Genomic DNA, 13,523 nt, shown 5'->3' with positions numbered 1-13,523 from the left:
GCCAAGTCATTTGGTATAATTAAAGCAGAGATTGATAGGTTCTTGATTAGTCAGGGCATCAAAGGTTATGGAGAGAAGTCAAGAGAATGGGGTTGAGAGAAATAATATATCAGCCATGATGGAATAATGGCGCAGAATCGATTGCCTGAATGGCCTAATTCTGCTCCTATATCTTATGGGCTTATGGTCTTATAATTGTTCTTCAAGCTCATGCTGTGAGCAGACGAGGGAGAAATGTCATGGGATCATGAAACTGTTTTCTATGTTGCTTAATTTCCCTTGAGCAATTTTCGTTATTGCTTATTAAAATGCTGATGATCAGGAAATGACAACTATTTCTCTAACAGTCATCATTAATTCAATGGGATTGATGGGCAGTGGCATCAATGGCAGAAGCCAAGGAGTGGGATAGTTTGATGTCGGAAGTCATGTTGCTAGAAAGCCCCAACCCCAAAGTTATTGGCCCGAGGATAGCTGCACCGTGAGAGTCTAATATCTTAATGACCATGAAGTAATTGAGTTATCCTGATAATTCTCTCACATGCTGAATTTCTGTGGATCCAGGGAGGCTTTGTGCACTGTTGCAGGCACCAATCTTGTCCCAGGCACGGGGATCTAACCCGTCCCTTATTGGGTCGGAGTCAGACCAGGCTAGGGAACACTCGTACAGGTTGCCATGGATTTAGTCAAGTACGAAGGCTTCTTCGGAGTTTAGGTGTAATGATTATTCTGAGTGAAGTCTTAACTGCTATTAAAATGCTCTCCTGAAGTTCCTCTCTTTTCCCCAAGGGCTAAATCTTTCACAATAATTTTGTCCACTTAGAGATATATAATTTGTATTTGCGTTCCTTGACACCTCAAGACAGAAATGGGGATCATTAACATTTAGTGTGGATTTTCCAGAGATTATCAGCGGAAAAAGGCAGGAAAGGTTGTTTATCCCTTAGAGATACCATTAATATGATGTTGCTATGGTAGCAACTCTGGAAAATTATGTTATGCTATGGGGACAATATTATACAGAGTTCACCATCTGCTCTGCCTTCAGTTGGCTAGGTACAAACATTTTAGATCAATATAGGTTGAAACTTTTTAGTAAAAGTACAAAGAGAATTCTAGTTTGGAGCGGTGGAGGCTGATCGGCAGACCTGATGGAAGTTCATGAAAATTTAAGAGGCATAGATAAATTAAGCAGCCATTATCTATTTTCACAAGGTATTTAGTGTCAATGAATCGTAGAGTAATATTGTGTGAGATGGAGAAGGAGACATAAAATATAGATTAATACACCACTGGAACAGGCCTTTCTGCCACAATGCCATGATCCATGTTCTTCCATTCCATGCCTATTGATGTGTCTCTCTAAAAACCTCCTAAATTGCAACCATTTAGGGTGGATTCTTCCATATCTGGTAGCCCATTCCAGGCTTCAGTAAGGTGGCATCCATCATTAAAGGCCCTCATCATCATCTGTCTTCTCGTAACTACCATCAGGGAGGATATACAGGAGCCTCAAGACATGCAGTCAACAACTTAGGGGCATCTTCTTCCCCCTCCACCATCAGTTTTCTGAATGGTTCATGAACCCATGCACATTACTTCACTGTTTTGCTCTTTTTTGGCATTACTTAATTATATTTCTTATTGTAACATAGATTTTTTAATGTACTGCACCGCACTGTAGTCCATTCTCACGTACGGATGCGAGACGCGGACACTCACCAAGACGATGTGAAAGTCTCTAGATGGTTGCTATACATGAATGCTCCGGATGGCTCTTGATGTGAGTTGGCAACAGCACATGACGAATGTTGAGCTCTATAACAAGCTACCGATGCTCTCCACTAAAATCGAGGCAAGAAGACTGCAACTAGCGGGGCACTGTCTACGCCACTCTGAGCTACCTGCCAGCCTAGTCATCATATGGGAGCCCAAGCACGGGAGGATGAACCCTGGGCGCCCTCCCAAGACTATGGTCGACACGCTCCTAGAAGTCAACGGCACGGCTAATATAGATGAACTGAACACACTGATGAGGGAGAGGGAGAAGTGGAGATTCCGTCATCGTGCCCGACGCCGGCCCCCTAGGCCTGAGTTGACGTAGTAGTAGTGTTGATGCTAATCAACAAATTTCATGACATACTTCAGTGGTAATAAACTTGATTCTAATGTAGAGACTGAAAAACGTAGTTTAATTCGGTATCACGTTCAGCGCCGACATTGGGGCCAAAGGGCTGTCCTTGTGCTGTACGTCTGTCATCATGCATATAAGTTTATCTACATAAAAAAAATTAAAATAAGACAGCTGGCTTTGATAACAAAGAGACAAAGGATCTTGCATAAATTGTCATCTTCTCATCAGTGCTAATCACTGTGCATGGTCGTGGATTTCACCTATAGTGAGATTTGCTTGTGTGAACTGTTTATCCTTTGTGTAAACTTGTACAAAAAGGCACAAGTGGAATGAGCTGCCTTTAAAGTACTGGGAATCTGAAAATTAAAAAAAGGCTGGAAAAATTCAATAGGTCAGGTTTCAATTGTGGAGAGTGAAGCAGAGAGTCAGAATCAGGCTTATTATCACTGGCATGTGTCATGAAATTTGGTAACTTAGCAGCAGCAGTTCGATGCAATACATAATATAGAAGAAGAAGAAGAAAAATAATAATAAATAAATAAGTAAACCAATTACAGTATACGTATACAGAATAGATTAAAATCATGCAAAAAAACAGAAATAATGTATATTAAAAAAAATGAGGTAGTGTTCATGGGTTCAATGTTCTTTTAGGAAATGGATGGCAGAGGGGAAGAAGTTGTTCCTGAATCACTGAGTGTGTGCCTTCAGGCTTCTGTACCTCCTCCCTGATGGTAACAGTGAGAAAGGGGCATGCCCTGGGTGCTGGAGGTCCTTAATGATGGCGATGTCTTTCTGAGACACCGCTCCTCAAAGATGTCCTGAGTATTTTGTAGGCTAGTACCCAAGATGGAGCCAACTAAATTCACAACCTTTTGCAGCTTCTTTTAGTCCTGTGTAGTAGCCAACCCTCCCCCCCCATACCAGACAGTGATGCAGCCTGTCAGAATGCTCTCCACTGTGCATCTATAGAAGTGTTTGAGTGTATTTGTTGACATACCAAATCCCTTCAAATTCCTAATGAAGTATAGTTGCTGTCTTGCCTTCCTTATAACTGCATCAATATGTTGGGACCTGGTTAGGTCCTCAGAGATCTTGACACTTGAAACTGCTCACTCTCTCCACTTCTGATCCCTCTATGAGAATTGGTATGTGTTCCTTCATCTTACCCTTCCTGAAGTCCACAATCAGCTCTTTCATCTTACTGATGTTGAGTGCCAGGTTGTTGCTGCGGCACCACTCCACTAGTTGGCATATCTCACTCCTGTATGGCTTTTCAAGTCAAGTCAAGTCACTTTTTATTGTCATTTCAACCATAACTGCTGGTACAGAACACATTAAAAATGAGACAACGTTTTCCAGGACCATGATGCTACATGAAACAATACAAAAACTACACTGATCTACGTAAGAGAAAAACACAAAAACTACACTAGACTACAGACCTATCCAGGACTGCGTAAAGTGCACAAAACAGTGCAGGCACTACAATAAATAATAAACAAGACAGTAGGCACAGTAGAGGGTATAGTAAGTTGGTGTCAAGCCAGGCTCTGGGTATTGAGGGAAGAAACTGTTACATAGTCTGGTCGTGAGAGCCTGAAAGTATCAGTGCTTTTTTCCAGATGGCAGGAGGGAGAAGAGTTTATATGAGGGGTGCGTGAGGTCCTTCATAATGCTGTTTGCTTTGTGGATGCAGCGTGTGGTGTTCAAGACAATGGCCTTCCATCAGAAATTAGAAAAGTTAAAGTGCAGGGAATGTCAGGGAGGGCAGGAGACACAAAGAAAGCTTGTGAAAAAGAGAAAGGCAGGAGAAATTGAATAACTAAAGGGAACAATAATGTGATGTGGATGATGGTTGTGATGAGTGATGTAAAGGAACAGAAATTCACAGACTGGAGGTGACACCAAATCCTTCTCCGAAATTGTCAAATTATTATTGGTGCTGGATATTTGAAACAAGGGCAGAAAATTGTTGTTCTTGAATCACAAGAGGTCCTTTCCAAATGGAGCAGCAGTGTTGGCTTGAATGCCCTGTGGACGGTGGAGAGAAATTTTTATCAACAGTTGGTCCAAGGGCCTGGAGCCGTGGAAGAATGTGTAAAGGGGACGTAGGAACGAGCTCTTCATGATCTGGAATTCACTGCCTATAAGGGTTCTGGGAAAAGAGTGAAACTGGATAGGCACCTGTGCGATAATAATATACAGGGCTATGGGGAAAAGGGGAGGAATTAGCTTATGGGATTCCCTTGCCAGAAGCCACAAAATTTTGATGAACTGAATGCCCTCCATTTGTTCTGTAACAATTCTTATGATTTTCCTCAGTCTATTTTGTAATCTTGAGATGCAAGAACATCTAAGTTGATCTGTACAGAAGTCACCTTTGATATTCATTGAACATGGAAGCAACCGGCTCCAATTGGATCATGGATTATCCATATCGTGACTCCATCTACCTGCATTGCTCCTCTAACTCTTGATAATGCTGCCAAGACATCTCCCAAACTCGTTATCATTCATGCTATATATTTAACTCAAGGGCAGAAAATTGTTCTTGAATCGCAAGAGGTCTTTTCCAAAATTGAGGAGCAATTCATTTGACCCTTTTCCTTCAGCCTCTATGGCTTTGTGATGGAGCTTTTTCTAGATTTCCTCTACTGATATTCACCCTGAATCAAAGTTTAAAGTTGAAAGTAAAATTTATTATCGAAGTACCTATATGTTACCACGTATTATCTTGAGAGTGAATTTCTTGCAGGCTTTTACAGGAAAGTAAAGAAATACAATAGAAATGACAAAAAATGATACATAAGCAAAGACTGATGAACAATCTGTGCAAAAGAAGACAATTGTGCAAATTAAAAATGATGCTGAGAACATGAGTTGTAAAGAACTCCTGAAAGTGAGTCTGTTGGTTATAGAATCAGATCAGAGTTTTAGTGAGTGAAGTTATCCACGTTGGCTCACAAGCCTGAACCTGGTGGTGTGGGACCTAAGACTTCTGTACCTCCTGCCTGATGGTAGTAGCAAGAAGAGTACATGGTCTGGAGTGTCAGAGTCTTTCTTCTGGAAGCACTGCATATAAATGTGTTCAAAGTCAAGAGGCCTTTGCTAGTGATCCATCACTTTCTGTCGTCTTTTCCATTCCTGACCATTAGCATTTCCATACCAGGCCCTGATGCAACCAGCTACAGCATTCATAGAGGTTTGTCAAATTTTTTGATGACATGCTGAATGAATTAACCCTAAACTGAAGATCAAACCACCATCCACATTCTCACTTTCCCTTGCCAGAGAAAGACTTCCTTTTTGCTTCTTTGCATCCCAGATCCCTGGTTAGAAGCATTGAATCACATGAAACAGTAGCATGTGTGTGATAGTCACAAGCCTGTCAACTATCCTACACCATCACGGCTGATTGTCAACCTCAGCACTTTGTTTCTGCCTTCTCCCCATCATCCTTAATTCCGTTAGCACTAAGATATATATTTACCTCCTCCTGGGATATACTTAATGGCTTGGCCCTCACATCCTTCTGTGGTAGAGTGTTTCACAGATTGAATACACACTAGGTAAAGAAATTTCTCCTAATCTTGGCTCTAAATGGCACACTATGTTTTCTAAGACAGTGTCTCTCTGGCTCTACACTTCTTAGCCACCGGGAACATCCTCCCTGTATCTGATTGTCTACTCCCATTAAAATATTATGGGATCCCTCCTCAGTCTTCAAAACTCCAGTTTGTATAATCCTAATCAATCTAATTTTTCCTCATACGGTTGTCCATTCCTATTAGCTAAGTAGATCTTTGATGTACTCCCGCCACCCCCCACCCCCGCCGCCATGTTAAGAACATTCTTCCTTTGATGAGGAAGCCAAGGCTGGAAACAAAACTAGGAGTCTCACAAGGCCCTGTACAGCTGCAGTAAGACATCTTTGCTTCTGCACTCAAAGCTGCTTGCAGTGAATGACATCATATCATTTGGCCAAATGCTTTCTGTGCCTGAGAAGCTGCCTTCAGTGACAAGTACACTCAGGTTATCTGCTGCCTTCCCTTTCCTCAATCTAATTTGAAACACTTCAATAAAACTGTCTCATGATTTTCTATATTTGGGGTTTCATAACTATTCTTCCTGATTGTCTAAGTGAGATCTGTGAAATCAGTTATGATTTGAATGTGCCCTTTGGGATCACAGTGTGTGTATACCTTTATTGTCTGCAAAATTGTAATGGTAGTTGGTTTATTGTTGTCACATGTACCGAGATCCGGTGAACAGCTTTCGTTTGCATGCCATCCAGACACATTATTCAATATATAAGTACATCGGTAATATCGATGGAAAATAAAAATTAGAATGCAGAATAAAGTGTTACAGTTATAGAGAAGGTGCAGAGCGGGTAGAGAAATCTTCTGGTCAAGATGTCTCTAACAAGGCCAAAGATCAGACTTGCCTTATGGATTTGTAAGGATAGTTTTGGGGACAGGTGGGTGTCATGTGGGGTGTACTGGTCATTGATTAGCCCTTTCGAAGGATGCAGCAGCTCTTTCCCATTGGTTGCTTTGTGTGCCCCAGCACTGGTGTCTAGTTTTGGGCACCTCAGGGGTATAAGAATAGCACATGCAGGAGGCTTGGGCTCTTTTCTTTCATCCCCAGCGGTCGCTTCAGGCTCAGTTCACGACCAGTGCTGAAGAACCATTGTGAAAGTATGCAGCAAATATACCAGGGCCCACACATACTCTTAGCTAAGTATCTGTTAAATATTTAGTTTCATAGTTTGTGTAATTAGGGATGACTTAGATGTTTGGTTGAATGTTTTACAGTTTATAAGTAAATGATTAATGTGCTTATTCCTAATCATTGTCTTCTACCTCACTAATCAGACCAATGAACCTGCTTCCACTTAACAAAGGGAAAGGGATCGGGTTAAGGTTTAGGGACAGGGATGTGGGGTGGGGGGAGCAGTGAGGTAGTGGTCAGGATGGAGTCTAGGCCTCCACTCCATATTCTGCATTCGAAGGCGAACAACATGGGTGTGTGATGTCCTGGAGGCGGTCTGCCCTGCTCTGTGCGTGTGAGTGGGTAGGACGAAAGAAAGCAGTTTGTTTTGCTCTTGTTGTTTTGCTGGTGTTGGTCTGTTGTTGTTGCTTGTATTGTTCTGCGGAACGTGGTGGGCATGCTACATCGGTGCTGGAATGTGTGCCCATACTTGTCGGCTGCCCCCGGCACGTCCATAGGCTGCACTGGTTGTTAACACAAACAACATATTTCACTGCATACTTCGATGTACACGTGATAAATAAATGTATCTGAATCTGAAATACGATGCAAAGGCCAATGAAATGTAGTCTGAGAAATCAAGAATTCATCTTTAGTATGTAAGAAGTCCATTCAGAAGTCTAACAAACAGCAGGATAGAAGCCATCATTGAGCCCGTTGGTACGTGTTCAGCTTCTGCCCTATAGGGGGAGGAGAACAGCTGGCATCAGAGGGATCCTTGGCTGTGTAGGCTGCCTTCCTGAGGCTATGAGAAGTGTAGACAGTGTCAATGGATGGAGGTTGGTGCTTGTGATGGATTAGGCTGCATTCACAACTCTCTGTGGTTTCTTGCCATCTCAGGCAGATCAGCTACCATGCCAAGCTGTGATGCAGAGGATTCTCTCAATGGGGCTTCTGTAAAAAAAATGGTGAGAGTCTGAAGTAAGTGCTAATATAAGATATCTGAGATGATGCACCTTGCAAGTGTGACAGTTCAGAATTAGAATTAGGTTTAATATCACTGGCATATGTCATGAAATTAGTGGTCTTTTCAAAAGCAGTACAATGCAATATGTAATAGTATAGGAAAAAACTGAATTACTTTAAATATAGATGTATTTAAATAGTTAGATTAAATAACTAGTGCAAAAATGAAAATAAAATAAATAATTATGGTAGTGTTCATGAGTTCAATATCCATTCAGAAATCAGATGGCAGAAGGGAAGAAGGTTCCTGAATCCTTGAGTCAGTGCTCCTGTACCTCCTTCCTGGTGGTATCAATGAGGAGAGGGCATGACCTGGGTGATGGGGGTCCTTAATGATGGATGCCACCTTTTTGAGTCATCGCTCCTTGAAGATGCCTTGGTTACGATGGAGGGAAGTGGCCGCAACTCTGCGCAGCTTATTTGGATCCTGTGCAGTAGCCGCCCTTTTACAAGACAGTGATGCGGCCGGCTTTCTGTTAGCTAACCCTGGATTTCTGACCCAAAGAGATGGTGTAACGATCCACCTGTGAGAGAGCTCCAATCAAAATGATACAAGTTGCAGAGCTGTCGCCTCGCTGTTCTATTGATCTGGGTTCAATCCCGAGCTCCAAAACTGTCGAGTTCACGTGTTCTCTGTGTGATGTTCCCCCAAATTTTCCAGTTTACACTCACATGCCAAATATATGCGGGTCAGTAGGTGAGGCGCCACCTTAAGCTGGGTGAGTAGTTAAATTTGTTGAAGTTGATAGGGATGTGAGATGAATAAAATGGGAAGAGTGTAAATAGGTGCTTGGTAGTTATGGACTGGGTAGGTTAAGGGTTTTTTCAATGCTATATTATCCATTAATGCTAAAAATTCTAGACTGAGGCCTGTAGAGGTTAAACTAATGATGTACCAGCCGGTAGTAATAAGGTAGGCCTGGAGGATGCTTCCATGAGTACAGGAGTCCAGGATCTGAGGGCGCAGCCTCAGGACAAAGTGGCATCCCTTTAAAACCGAGCTGAAGAGGCATTTCTTCAGCCGAAGGTCATGAATCTGCGGCCACAGAGGAAATCAAGTCATTGTGTATATTTATTAAGGTTAGAAATGAATAAGTTCTTGATTAGTGAAGGGGGTAACGGTTACAGGAAGATGGCAGGACAATAGCTGAGGAAAAGAAAAATCAGCCATGATTGAAAGGCAGGGCACTTGATGGAGCAAATGGCCTAATTCTGCTCCTATGTCTTATGGTCTTAATGTTCCTGAAACTAAAACAGCCCCCCCCACCAAACCTCCCATTATGTTATTTAAAATTCAAAGACAATTTAATCAAATTCATAGCATTGGAATGTCTCATTCTTTCTCAGACATTCTTCCTCCTGCTGTCTGCCTCTGTATTCTGTAATTCTAGATATACCTAATGTCTTCATGTGTTGTTTGTATCTGCCCACAGTTGAAGATAACAGCCTGGCATTAAAGGCGAAGGTCACCATTGATGATCTCTTCACTGAAGAATTCAAGATTCATGATGTGGAGGCCAAATGGATCAGCGGTAAGTGTAACACTGAGCTGGGGGTTTAATGATCTGAATGTCCTTCTCAAATTGCACAGCAAAACATTTGCCTATTTGGAAACTTCCTTCACATATGGAAGCTAAGGACCCATCTCTTCCAGATGTGCAGTGACAGAATAAATGCAGTTTTTCAGCCTGTTGCTCCAGAAGAAATTATTTGTGATTTTACTGTACGATATTTTAATGCATTTCTAATGTTGCCGAGGGATTCAGGCTCTCAGAAGATATGCTTGATATCATTGCTATGATAAATGGAAACCATTACAATGAACTGGACTTGTTGTCATTGATGGATCAGGTTTGTACATTCTCCCCGTGAACTGTGAGGGTTTACTCTGGGTTCTACTGTTCCCTCCAACTAAAAGATACTCATTAGTAGGTTAATTGGTCATTGTAAATTGTCCTGTGATAAGGTTAAATAGGTGGGTTGCTGGGTCATTGTGCTGGAAGGGCCAGTTCCACGTTGTACCTCTAAATAAAAGATAAAAATAGTCAGAGTGCAGTTTCAAGATTAATAAACTCTCAGGATTTTGGGATGATTGCATTTTATACAAGTTTATACTAAATAGAGTTAAATTTTCATCATCCAATGCTCATTACTCTGTGCCTCCATATGCCAATGCTCTGCGTTACTCTTTCCAGTCATCAGAACCACAGAGTCGTATGATATGGAAACCTGGCCTTTGGCCCAATTAGCCCATGCTGACCAAGGTTCCCATCTAATCTAGCCCTGTGACTCTTGTTTAACCCTTCTAAGCTATAGGGGTTCCCAAGCTGGAGTCCAGAGACCCCTCAATTAATGGTAGGGTTTCATGGCACAAAATTTGGACACCCCTGGACTAAACCTCCTGATCTAAGTATCTATACTACTGTCTTTTAAATGTTCTTAATGTACCTTTTAGATACTTCCTCTGGTAGCTCATTCCATATACTGACCACATGTAGATGCCGGGTTCCTGTTAAATATTTCCCCTCTCACCCCAACCATAAATCCTTTAGTTCCTGATTCCCCAATTCAAGGATAAAGACTGCACCTGTATATTCTCCAAAGCTCTAGTGAATAAAATCCCAACCCACTCAATGTCTCTTCATAACTCAGTCCCTCAAGTCCTGGCAACAAGTCTCATAAATCACCTCTACACTCTTTCCAGCTTAATGGCATCTTTCCTATAGCAGAGTGGCCAAAACTGAACACAGTATTCCAAATGTAGCCTCACCAACGTCTTGCACACCACCCTGTCTATTTGTGATGCTAGTTTCAGAGTACAGTGCACTTTTATTCCTCGGATTCTTCTCTTTTACAACACCACCCAAGGCCCTATCATTCATTGCTATGGTCCTACCTTGTCTGTCTTCTCAAAATGCAACATCTCACACTTACCTGAATTAAACTTCATTTGCCACTCCTTGGCCCACTCACTCACTAATCAAAATTCCTGTGTAAATCCTGTTAGCCCTCATCACTGACTATGACTCTGGTTATTTCAATGCCATCTGCAAACTTAATAAACCACGACTTGTACTTTCCTAGCCAGCTTGTAATTGTAGGTAACAAAAAAGCAATGGCCTAGCTCCGAGTCCTGAAGCACACCACAAGGCATGGGCCTCCAGTCTAACAAACAATCTAACACCATCACCTTCTGCTTCCTGCCATCAAGCCAATTCTGTATCCAATTAGCTAGCTCCTTCTGGATGCCAAGAGCTAACTTTTCATAGCAGCCTTCCATCTAGAAGCTTATCAAAAGCCTTAATGAGGTCCATATAGACCACATCTACCACAGTGTCTTCAATGACCTTCTTAGTTATTTCTTCAAACAAAAAAAAAATCAAATTCATCAGATGTGATCTCCCATGCACAAAGTCATGCTGATTATCCCTATTCAACTCTTGTCTGACCAAATGCTTATCCCTCAAATATTTCCCAGATTTTCTCTGCAGCCCTTCACAACATTAAAGGTCCCTGAAGTTTAATTCTTTATGGGTCAAAAGTTTCTGGCCCAAGTCCCACCTGCCGGTGTTGTCTCCTACAATCCATCCTACACACGTATCCCATCTACTAGATATCCCAAATACCAGCAAGGTAGTCCAATGGACAACAGGCACATCAGTGGTGCACTGAGGCCATTCTGTTGCTGCTACTGCCATGATGCCCAAGACCTTGTTTTGCCCATTGTAAAAGCTGCACGGGATTTTTAATTATTTTTAAAGGCATTTGGATATTCACAAACAAGTAAAACTTATTACTAGTTAAGAATAGGAATCTGTTAAAGATAATTAAAAACATTAAACTAACTTAAAAGGAACACACCTTCTCCCTTGCTGTAAATCCGCAGCCAGATAATCCTTACTAATATCAGTGGGCTGATGGAATCTGCTCTAGATCTAACCCTGAGTGCCGAATACCCAGTGTTAATATAGGAAGGTCTCGGCAAGACTCATCACATCGAGTATACAGTCAGTTTTTGGCTAGTATGCAGACAGGGGGTTGAACGTTCAGCTTCTGTGCTCTAATTTTAAATTATTTCGAAACATATGCATCCATCCATCCATGGAGACACAAATCAGAAGAAGGCGTAGATGTTTTTTTTTAAGCAAGACACAACAATAGTATAATACAGAACTGCGCAAAGTCTTAGGCACCCTAGTTTTTTTTAATATATATATATATATATATATATATATATATATATATATATATATATATATGCGCCCAGGACTTTTGCACAATCCTGTATGTAGATGGTTAGATGAATGAATAGATAGATGGATGAATGAATGAGGAATAGCGAGTTAGTGTTCATGGGCCATTCAGAAATCTGCTGGCAGAGACAAAGAGCTGTTCCTAAGACATTCAGCATGGGTCTTCAGACACCTCTACTTTCTCGCCGAGACTTAGACCACATTTGTTAATTGGTCCATTACTGTCACATGCACAGAGATGAAATGAATGTCAGTTCATACGTAAGTACAATGAAGGATTACAAAACAAATGAAAATAAAGAGAATGCAGAATATGGTGATACAGAAAAAGCACTGTGGAGGCAGACAAGTAAAATGTAAGGAACATAATAAGGTTGACTGATAGATCATTAGTTCATCTTTATTAAATAAGAGTCTGTTTAAGAGACCTATATAAGAAGGATCTTCCAAGAGGAGCACAACATTGTTGTAGGGTTTGGAGGGTTGCCTGACTCAGTGACCCGGAGTCAGGCATTTAAGTTTTGGCTCTTGGTAGGGTCACCCATGCCAAACAGGTCAAAGGGCAGAGGCCAGACAAAGAGTAGACCACCGGTTCTCCAGGTTTGGGGGTTCAGCTCAGGGCTAACAACCCTGTAACTGGTAAAAGAAAACTGTTACAGAAACAGCAATTAAGAATCCTTCTACATCTGAATGCGATGGTATTCCTGAGTTTTCACCCAGGACTTAAGACTGTAAGACAAAGGAGCAGATTTAGGCCACTTGGCCCGTCGAGTCTGCTACACCATTCAATCATGGCTGATCCTTTTTTTCTTCTCCTCCTCAGCCCCATTTCCCGGCATTCTCCCCGTAACCTTTGATGCCATGTCCAGTCAAGAACCAATCAACCTCTGCCTTAAATACACCCAAAGACCTGGCCTCCACAGCTGTACGCGGCAACAAATTCCACAAATTCACCACCCTCTGGCTAAAGAAATTTCTCCACATCTCTGTTTTGAATGGATGTGCCTCTATCCTGAGGCTGTGCTCTTTTGTCCCAGATTCTTCCACCATGGCAAACATCCTTTCCACAACTACTCTATGTAGGCCTTTCAACATTTGAAAGGTTTCAATGTGATCCTCCCCTATCCTTCTAAATCCCAGCGAATACAGATCCAGAGCCATCAAACGTTCCTTGTATGGTAACCCTTTCATAATCATAGTCATAGTCATACTTTATTGATCCCGAGGGAAATTGGTTTTCGTTACAGTTGCACCATAAATAATTAGATAGTAATAAAACCATAAATAATTAAATAGTAATATTTAAATAATGCCAGGAAATAAGTCCAGGATCAGCCTATTGGCTCAGGGTGTCTGACCGTCCAAGGGAGGAATTGTAAAGTTTGATGGCCACA

The 13,523-nt window shown here is 41.7% G+C and overlaps 1 protein-coding gene across 5 annotated transcripts in view; it reads left to right on the top strand.

Annotated features, from left to right (window-relative positions):
- dpp6a (dipeptidyl-peptidase 6a) overlaps nt 1-13,523 on the top strand; it is a 1,586,533-nt gene that overhangs the window by 1,111,633 nt on the left and 461,377 nt on the right. For all 5 annotated transcript variants that reach the window (XM_063044436.1, XM_063044438.1, XM_063044435.1 and 2 more), the window contains exon 3: nt 9,310-9,408. In XM_063044436.1, coding sequence (XP_062900506.1) covers nt 9,310-9,408 — 99 coding nt within the window. The remainder of the gene's footprint in view (nt 1-9,309; nt 9,409-13,523) is intronic.

This window comes from Mobula hypostoma, chromosome 3 (genome assembly GCF_963921235.1).
Source record: "Mobula hypostoma chromosome 3, sMobHyp1.1, whole genome shotgun sequence".
NCBI classification, from domain to species: Eukaryota; Metazoa; Chordata; class Chondrichthyes; order Myliobatiformes; family Myliobatidae; genus Mobula; species Mobula hypostoma.
This window is presented reverse-complemented; position numbering and strand designations above follow the sequence as displayed.